At 44.7% G+C, this 9,480-nt stretch overlaps 2 protein-coding genes across 3 annotated transcripts; one reads left to right on the top strand and one right to left on the bottom strand.

The window, feature by feature from the left end:
• Positions 1 to 283: 283 nt before the first annotated feature.
• Positions 284 to 1,837, top strand: LOC144705870 (Radical SAM superfamily protein). Its single transcript, XM_078578715.1, has one exon. It carries the CDS (start codon positions 313 to 315, stop codon positions 1,633 to 1,635), a length of 1,323 nt encoding a protein of 440 aa, XP_078434841.1. The 5' UTR covers positions 284 to 312; the 3' UTR covers positions 1,636 to 1,837.
• Positions 1,838 to 3,734: 1,897 nt separating this feature from the next.
• On the bottom strand, positions 3,735 to 7,444 carry LOC144705877 (uncharacterized). Of its 2 annotated transcripts, none has more exons than XM_078578729.1 (7): positions 7,302 to 7,444; positions 6,389 to 6,477; positions 6,066 to 6,190; positions 4,944 to 5,110; positions 4,730 to 4,877; positions 4,472 to 4,631; positions 3,735 to 3,928 (listed from the first exon to the last, which is right to left on the bottom strand). In XM_078578729.1, the coding sequence occupies exons 2-7, from the start codon at positions 6,399 to 6,401 to the stop codon at positions 3,834 to 3,836; spliced, it is 708 nt and encodes a 235-aa protein (XP_078434855.1). In that variant the 5' UTR covers positions 6,402 to 6,477; positions 7,302 to 7,444; the 3' UTR covers positions 3,735 to 3,833. The 2 variants fall into 2 exon arrangements, with proteins under 2 accessions (XP_078434855.1, XP_078434856.1); XM_078578730.1 differs by lacking the exon at positions 7,302 to 7,444 and adding an exon at positions 7,160 to 7,181.
• Between the last annotated feature and the right edge of the window lie 2,036 nt (positions 7,445 to 9,480).

Genomic DNA, 9,480 nt, shown 5'->3' with positions numbered 1-9,480 from the left:
TATACATCCCTATGTTCACTTATCCATCTGACTATCTACCTATCTATGCATCCATCCATCCGTCCATCTATATCTATCTATCTATCCATCCAGTCATCTATCTATACATCCCTACGTTCACTTATCCATCTGACTATCTACCTATCTATGCATCCATCCATCCATCCACCTATATCTATCTATCCATCCATCCATCTATATCTATCCATCAATCTATCTACATCTATATCTATCTATCCATCCATCTAGTGATCTACCTATATCTATCTAAAGCTCAAGTAATCTCCACTCACTTCCTCTCTCTTCCCCGCGATGATTTCTCCATATCTCTTCTCCTCCTCTCCCAAATCCCTCCTCCCTCTCCTCCGCCGCCCCATCTCCGCCGCGGCGGCGGCGGCGCCGCCGACGACCTCCGCCTACGTCCACCTCCCCTTCTGCCGGCGGCGCTGCCACTACTGCGACTTCCCCATCATCGCCCTCGGCGCCGCCGCGCCCCCCTCCGACCCCCGCATCTCCGCCTACGTCTCCCTCCTCCTCCGCGAGATCGCCGCCGTCGCCGCCGCCGCCCCGCCCGCGGCGCCGCCGCTCCAGACCGTCTTCTTCGGCGGCGGCACCCCCTCGCTCGTCCCCGCCCATCTCCTCTCCGCCCTCGTCTCCGCCCTCTCCTCTTCCTTCGGCCTCGCCCCCGACCCCGAAATCTCCATCGAGATGGACCCCGGCACCTTCGACGAGCCCGCCCTCCGCGCCACCCTCGCCGCCGGCGCGAACCGCGTCTCGCTCGGCGTCCAAGCCTTCCAAGACGACCTCCTCCGCCTCTGCGGCCGCGCCCACTCCGCCGCCGACGTCCGCCGCGCCATCGCCGCCGTCTCCGCCGCCGTCCCCAACTGGAGCCTCGACCTCATCTCCTCCCTCCCCCACCAGACCGCCGCCGCCTGGCGGCGCTCCGTCGAGCTCGCCGCCGCCGCCGCCCCCGCCCACGTCTCCGTCTACGACTTGCAGATCGAGAAAGGCACGAAATTCGCACGCCTGTACACCCCCGGCGAGCTCCCCCTCCCCTCGGAGGACCTCTCCGCCGACATGTATCGCACCGCTGCGGAGATACTCTCCTCCGCCGGGTACTCCCACTACGAGATCAGCAGCTACACTAAGCCCGGATTCGCGTGTCGCCATAACCTCGGCTACTGGGGCAACCAGCCCTTTTACGGGTTCGGGCTCGGCGCCGCCAGCTTCGTCGGCGGCGTGAGGTTCACGCGGCCGAGGAGGATGAAGGAATATGAGGAGTTTGTCGCGGCGCTGGAGGGCGGCGCCGTCGTGTTCCCGGCGGCGGAGGGTGGCGTGAGGGAGGTGGCCATGGACGTGGTGATGCTCGCGCTGAGGACGGCGGGGGGGGTTGACGTGGCGGCGCTGGCGGCGGAGTTCGGCGAGGGGATCGGCGCCGCAGTCGGCGGCGCTCTTATGGATTACGTCGACAGTGGGCTCGTTGGGGGGAGGGATTTTGACGGGAAGGAGATTCCAGCGGCGGCGCTGCAGGGGCGCGCCGCCGCCGGGGAGGTGAGATTTCTCCGGTTATCTGATCCGGAGGGGTTTTTGCTCTCCAACGAGATCATCGCCTCTGTCTTCGCTGCCATTCCTTAGCATATTGGATGACGATATCGGGACGGATACTGAACCGGTGATTATCGGAGATGGGTTAGTCCGCCGCCTTTACCCAGATTATCAGCTTTAAGATGATGATATTAGGACGGATGCTGAACTGGGGATCAAAAACGGGCAATCGGATATCCGTCTTTAACTCTGTATTCACTTAGCAGATAACGATATTAGAACGGATGCTGAACCGGTGACTATCGGAGATGGGTTAGTCCGCCGCCTTTACCCAGATTACCGGCTTTCGGATGACGATATTAGGACGGATGCTGAACCGGTGATTATCGGACATGGGTTAGTCCGCCACCTTTACCCAGATTATCGGCTTTCGGATGACGATATTAGGACGGATGCTGAAATTGGCATCGAAAATGGGCAATGGGATATCTGTCTTTAACTCTGTATTCGCTTATCTGATGACGGTATTGGGACGGATGCTGAACTCGTAATCTGAGATTGGCTATCAGATATCTGTCTTTATCTCTGTATTCGCTTACCGGATGACAGTATTAGGACGGATGGTTAAGTGGTTATCGAAAGGATGACGATGTTAGGACGGATGCCCCTACTCTCTAAAGCTCCCTTCGCCTCACCATGCCACTAGATTTATAATTGTGTTGGATGACGATATTCGAACGGATGATTTAGACATGGGTTGTATCTGATGACAGCATTAGGATTACCTTTTGCCGGATTTTTGGCTATTGTATGACAATATTAGGACGGTTGCTGAACTGGGCTATCAGATGCTCAACTCAACTATTAGATGCTCGACTCATTATCTGAAATGGGCTATCAGCTGTCTGTCTTTATCTCTAGGACGAATGCAGAACTGGTCCTCGGGAACAAGCTATCAGATATCTGTCTTATATTCGTTTATCTGACAATGATATTATGATGAATGCCCAACTGGTTATTGGAATTGAGCTATCAGATATCTGTCTTCATCTCTATATTCATTTATCGGATGATGATATTAGGACAGATGTTGAACTAATGATTGAAAATAGGCAATCAGATATCTGTCTTTAACTCTGTATTCGTTTAGAGGATGACGATATTAGGTTGGATGCTGAATCAGTGATTATCGGAGATGGGTTAGTCCGCCACCTTTAAACAGATTATCGGCTTTCAGATAATGATAATAGGACGGATGCTAAAGTGGGCATCGAAAATGGGCGATCAGATATCCGTCTTTAACTCTGTATTCCCTTATATGATGACAATATTAGGAAGGATGCTAAACTGGTGATGATTTGAGATGGGTAGTCTGCCACCTTTACCCATATTACCGACTTTCAGACAACGATATTAGGACGGATGCTGAACTAGGCATCGAAAATGGGCGATCAGATATCAGTCTTTAACTCTGTATTCGCTTATCTGATGACCATATTAGGACGGATGCTGAACCAGTGATTATCGGAGATGGGTTAGTCCGCCACCTTTACCCAGATTATTGGCTTTCGGATGACGATATTAGGATGGATGCTGAACTGGGCATCAAAAACGGGCGATCAGATATCCGTTTTTAACTCTGTATTCGCCTATCTGATGAACATATTAGGAGGAATGCTGAACTCGTTAGCTGAGATGGGCTATCAGACATCTGTATTTATCTTTGTACTCGCATATCGGATGACAATATTAGGACAGATGCTGAACTGGGTATTGGAAGGCTTAGATGACAATAATCAGATATCGGTGTCCCTTATCCGAGGATGATATCGGGACATGTATATTTTGGTATCAGCTATTCAGACAATGTATTTTGATATTGAATATCAGTTGTTGAAATCCGATACCAGCATCAGCCACATCTGGACCCCTATGAAATTCATCTAATATCCAATATCCAGTATCTAAAAGCATCTAAACACAAATATATAAAGACCAGCAAGTCAGAACATGTACATAACCGCGCAGAGTGCCACACCGTGAATTGGATGAACTGAAAAGGCCTCTGTGGGAGAGAGGTTTGAAAATGGCTGGATAAACAGCATGGAAATCTTTTTTACCAGAACAAAGGGGCAACTTCAGGAGCTTGATTTTTACCTATTCAATATCTAACTTGGAAAAAGGCCGGATTTAGGTACAAATAGCAATATTCTCTCACAAGAACCACCACACAAGTGCAGACGCTTCAGGCAATGCTGAAGGAGAAGATACACAGAAAAAGGGGGGCATCACATGAAATCGTAGTCGTCCAGGGCATCGTATGCGCCACCGACTGCCATGTCATCGTTTGCGGTATCCACAAGTAGCTGTTTCTTCTTCGCACCTGGAAGTCCAATTGATTATTGGGTTAAACAACTTCGGAGATATAGATCTTAGAGCGATAGAGCAAGAGAGAGCGAGAGAGAGCAAGGAGCAAGAGAGAGCGAGAGAGAGCAAGGAGCAAGAGAGAGCGAGAGAGAGCAAGGAGCAAGAGAGCGAGAGAGAGCGAGAGAGCGAGAGAGCGAGAGAGCGAGAGAGCGAGAGAGAACAAGAGAGCGAGAGAGCGAGAGAGCGCGAGAGCGCGAGAGCGAGAGAGCGAGAGAGCGCGAGAGCGCGAGAGCGCGAGAGCGCGAGAGCGCGAGAGAGCGAGAGCGCGAGAGCGCGAGAGCGCGAGAGCGCGAGAGCGAGAGAGAGCGAGAGAGCGAGAGAGCGAGAGAGCGAGAGAGAGCGAGAGAGAGCGAGAGAGCGAGAGAGAGAGCGAGAGAGCGAGAGAGCGCGAGAGAGCGAGAGAGCGAGAGAGCGAGAGAGCGAGAGAGCGAGAGAGCGAGAGAGCGAGAGAGCGAGAGAGCGAGAGAGCGAGAGAGAGCGAGAGAGAGCAAGAGATAACCTTGTTTCTTCTTGCCGGCAGCAGCTTCCTTCTCGGCCTTGAGCTTCTCGTTGGCTAAGGCAGAAATAGAGGAGGCAACATCCTTGGCGTCGGCAGCTTTCATGTTCACCATGGACAATCTCAACACTGCCTTAAGCATCCCCGCAAAGTGGTAGCTTTTCTGATAACCCCGAAGACAGTAACATGTCAATGTAAGAGGATAAAAAATAGAGAGGGATGAGAATTGCTCCAGCGAATGAAGAGAGAGAGATAACATACATCATATGGACGGATCTTATGGGAGATGAGCTGCGCGTACTCCAAGAAATCTTCTTCCGACTTGGGTATAAAATTGTCCAAAGTCTTCTCGTTGCCGCTCTTCCCAAATAACTCAGTCGTTGACTTATAGTCAGCTTCTTCCACAAGCCTACAACAAAGGTCAACGGCATTAGGTTTGTTCCATAGCACAAAACAGATATGAAGGAGTTCTGACCTCTGCTGCCGCAATTTCTCTGCAAGAGGATCCGAAAGCACGTCGTTGCTAACTGTGGTTGACTTGCCTTCGTTTACATTCAGTTCACCGGCCTTCGCCTTCTTCCCATGGGATTTCGCGCTGGGCTTTGGCGCCGGCTTCTCAACTGTGGGCTGGGGTTTGGGCTTCTGAAATTACAAAAGGGTATTCCACCGAGATCAAGACAACTTTGTACATAAAATTAAACACCCATATGAGTTTAATTACACTAGGAATTCGGATAGCAATCCACAAATCACCATATTCAGTGAAATTCTGGAGAAGAAATTATTCACGGAACAAAATTCTGGAGAAGAAAAAATTCCTTGTCGTAGATTAGTTAATATAAATATTTACGCATCATCGCCATCATTCATAGTTGGAAAGGCTCCTACCCCGTCTCTAGTCCGTGACAAAAGCATCATCGCCTTCAACATCATCACAAGATCGTGCCAATGATGATGACAATTTCGTCGTCATCATTTAAGGTGTGGACAAGTGACGATGATGATGATGACTAGGTCAGCGTTGGTATCTCCATCCTGGCGCAGATATATGACGAGAACAATGATGATTCGTCATCCACAGTCACAAGGAACTCAACACTGTTGAATAAACCATCGTCATCCTTATTGTCCCTAGTGCGTGTGCAAATGACAAGGATGAGAGACGATGAAGGACAGCTTTCTCATCATCATCCTGGCACAAGTAGATGACTAAAATGATGACATGTTATTCTTTTTTTGAAGAAAAAAATGATGACATGTTATCATTATCCTCATGACATAGAATTGTTTTTTTTAACTATTCATGATATAGAATTGTAAAGATCTTTACCCAATCTGCAAAATTATCACCGCCATGGTCATCATAGTCATGGACAAATGACGAGGATGATCAAGGAGGCCAAACACTATCAGTCACTAGAAGCCCATCCAAATTATTACCAGTCTGGAAAACGTCACAAGAACTTTAAAAGTCTGAAGAGAATAGATTTTTGGGACACGTTTAATGACTATAAATAAACACACACTGAATTGCACTTTTGGAGAAAAAGGCATCATCTTCTGAGAAAAAAATGAAGGGAACGAAAAAGATATTCACCTCAGAGGAATCCTCATCTTCCCAGGATTCTTTGACATCTTCTTCTTCCACATCTTCATCATCCCATTTACCTTTTGGAAGTTCTTTCTTTGCGATGGGAGCTACTGGCTCAAACTCCTCAGATTCTGCAGAACGAGTTTTTATCACAACTTGCATCTAATTTAGAATGCAAAAATATGAAGATAAGTCAAACTCCGAAACACAGTCAAATGCTGTTACAAAGAATTACATCAGTTTCCTTAAAGCCTTTTCACTAGACATTGTTAGACTTCAGAACTTTATTTCAATAAAGAAATATTCTGATAAGAAAAGAAGGTAGCTACCCCAGTCCTCCATTCTTTATGTAGATCCAACTACTCCAACAAAATCATACAACTTATTCTAGCACAAAGCAGAATGAAGCTTGATTGTCCTGTAAATGGCATCATGAAATGGATATTAGCTTTAAATCAAGAAAGAGTAGGCCAGAAATTATGGAGTTTCTAGCATTAGACAGAAGCGATTGTTCCAAATCATCCATGCCAGTATGCAATAGTTCCGCAAGTGTTCATCATCAATCCATCAGTCAAACATTAATTATACTGACGTAACGAAACGAAATTAACATCATCGCCAGAATTCTAGAAAAGAAAAAAGACCCAAAAATAGGATAACATAATGACGACAAGCAATAGGGATATTTATTCAATTGAAAACTGTGTATTGCCTGAGAGGAGATTTATTCAATTTGAACTTTATTCAACATAACAACCCAAATCTCCCCATTGTCGTTCAATGGCAAACAAAAAAGTGAGTTATTGTTATACGAATTGGCAAACAGGACAACATATTTTCCTTAATAAATCTTGCAAGAAACTTTATTCCCCTTCCCCCACCTGTTGTTAAGACTAATATACACCGGTAGAAACCAAATCAACAAAATTAAGATCAAATTTCAAATGGGATTCGATTGTCCTGCGAGATAACGGAAACGTAGGCAGAAAACAATGCAGTCTACGTCACAAATCCATACAAAGCACACCAAAATACGACAAACAATACAGGCGAATCAACAAAAACTCAAGAAATAACAAAGATACAAAATTTACACCGACCAACGAATCAATAGCCGATAACATGCCCACCCAAGTCAAAATAGTTACAGATCATAACATAAAAAATGAATTTCACCCTCCAATCGTAGAAATGAAAGAATTACAAAGCTCAACAAACAAAGATCCAGATGGGGGCAAACACCTTTGTACGACGACCACAGTTCTCCAAAGTGAAAGCAGCTACGGCGTCGGTCGGGATGGCGGACAGCGAGGAACGAAGCGGCGAGCTATTAGGGCTCCAGATTCCTTCATAAAGTCCTCGACTTTCTACATATTCATTTGGTAACCCTTAAACTTTCATAAATATATTTTCCACATTATTCCCCTAAACACCAACATATGTATAGTTCCGGATCGTCCCGGACACGGACGACGAACGGGACGGTCCGTATTTCGTCCCGTCCGACGTCTATAGTAAGTTCATGGACGGAGGACGGGACGGTTTTTTGTCGATAAAACCGGAACGAGTCCAATCATACCGGGACGGTTTTCCGTCCCGTTTAGTCCTCCCGAAACGAGTTTTCGTCCCGAAATTTGTCCCCGACGAAATAAATCTATTATATATTTTTAATATACTAATATTGATTTTTTCAAGTTTTTTAGGGAATTACTGAGGAGATAGAACGCAAAGGGACATATGTACAATTATTTCCGAGCGGCGTCCATTTGCATGCACATCAAAATACAGGGATTTTGATGTAAATTGTCATTGTGAGACCAAGTGGCAACATCTCAATTGTTGGATATGAATCTGGCGGTTTTCCATTTAGATTCGTCCGAGACCTCCGGACCTACGGTTTTTTCGTCCCACGGCACGAAAACCATCCCGTCCAGTGGTCCCGTGGACAAATTTTCATCCCGAAATTTGTCCGTATCCTCGGACAGGAGGATTTTTTTTCGCGGGACGAAAAAATTGTCCCGTCCGCGTCCCAGCACTATACACCCACTTTCACAAATAATAATGACTCCATCTGAAGAAATGAACAAGTTGAACCCATAATTTACAAATACAAATGAGTATGAGTTAGAAATCTATTATTTGGATTTTTTAACAATGAAGGCGTAAACTAGGGGTAAGCATAGTTACTTCTGATTCTGTGTTTTTTTTTCATTAATGATTCCGCATTCTTTCACTTCCATGTAAATCTTCATTCACTTCGTAACATTCAGATACATTCTCATGTTATTAAGTCACTGAAGATTCAGGCTCGAGTTCACAAGCGGGTGCGACTTTAATATTTTTCCGAGAAGTTCCCCAAGACTATTTTACACCCTTTTATGCAGTAGCGCATTCGAGTCCATTTAATATTTTGAGTTCTCCTTCAAGACTATTTTAACTCGGGATTTTGATGAACCTTAACCTCTTGTCCTTAGTATTTATGGTTGATTAGATTGATCAATAGTCAGATATAATCATCAATCTAGTTGGTCACTTGGATCTAATTGAAAATTCTATCAACCATAAATATTCTCAATAAACGATGAACGTTGATAACACTTTATATTTTTTACATAATCAAATTACATTGTCAAACATGACTTTAGACAGGCCTCAGCTTCGAAAATATTCGTTGATAATTGATCATTATAAATAACATAGTGATGTCTCGCATTATTTTCTTCTTAGTTTATTATCAATTTTAGAAAATTCAAAAGATCACAAAAAATGCAGAACATTGAATTAAGAATTATCTTATTCAATTCCTTCTATATCCTGAAATTTTCACTATGTAATCAATATAATTATGTTCCATAATTTTAAAAATACATTGTGCAAGCTAACCACACATTCCACGCCGTGTTCATTATTCATTATTACGTATATATGCATTTTTACTCACATAATATGTTTATAATAAAATACAAAGCCATGTGTATTAACGAGTGAACTATGATGAGAATAATATGATAATCACTTATTTTAAAACATGTGACTATAATTTTGTATTCATCTGATATAAGATAAGCCCGTCAAAATATCTAGATAGAATAACGCCAACCTTTTTTCATGGATACAATGAGGAGAAATAACGTGTGATCTTAAAAAAAGAATTCAAGGAATTCATCTTTAAGACATATTGTGGGTTGATGATAATGTTTTCCATGTCCTACAAGTCCCTAATCACAAGATTTCAGAAAGGCTTAGCTCAAATGCAGTGAGAAGTTCATGAAGGTGATAGGAATGGCCTTCTATTTAGTTTGTTCACTGTGTTATCTTATAGAGTCATTGACCACTGTGTTAGTTTGTTCGAGGATCAGCCTTTACAAGAAAATATTTTGCTTTTTTTCCTGTTGTAACACTCAAAAAAGCAATAAAAAGT

Source organism: Wolffia australiana, chromosome 7 (genome assembly GCF_029677425.1).
Source record: "Wolffia australiana isolate 7733 chromosome 7, ASM2967742v1".
NCBI classification, from domain to species: domain Eukaryota; kingdom Viridiplantae; phylum Streptophyta; class Magnoliopsida; order Alismatales; family Araceae; genus Wolffia; species Wolffia australiana.
Note: the sequence above shows the minus strand (reverse complement) of the source record. Positions and strands in the feature narration are given on the sequence as shown.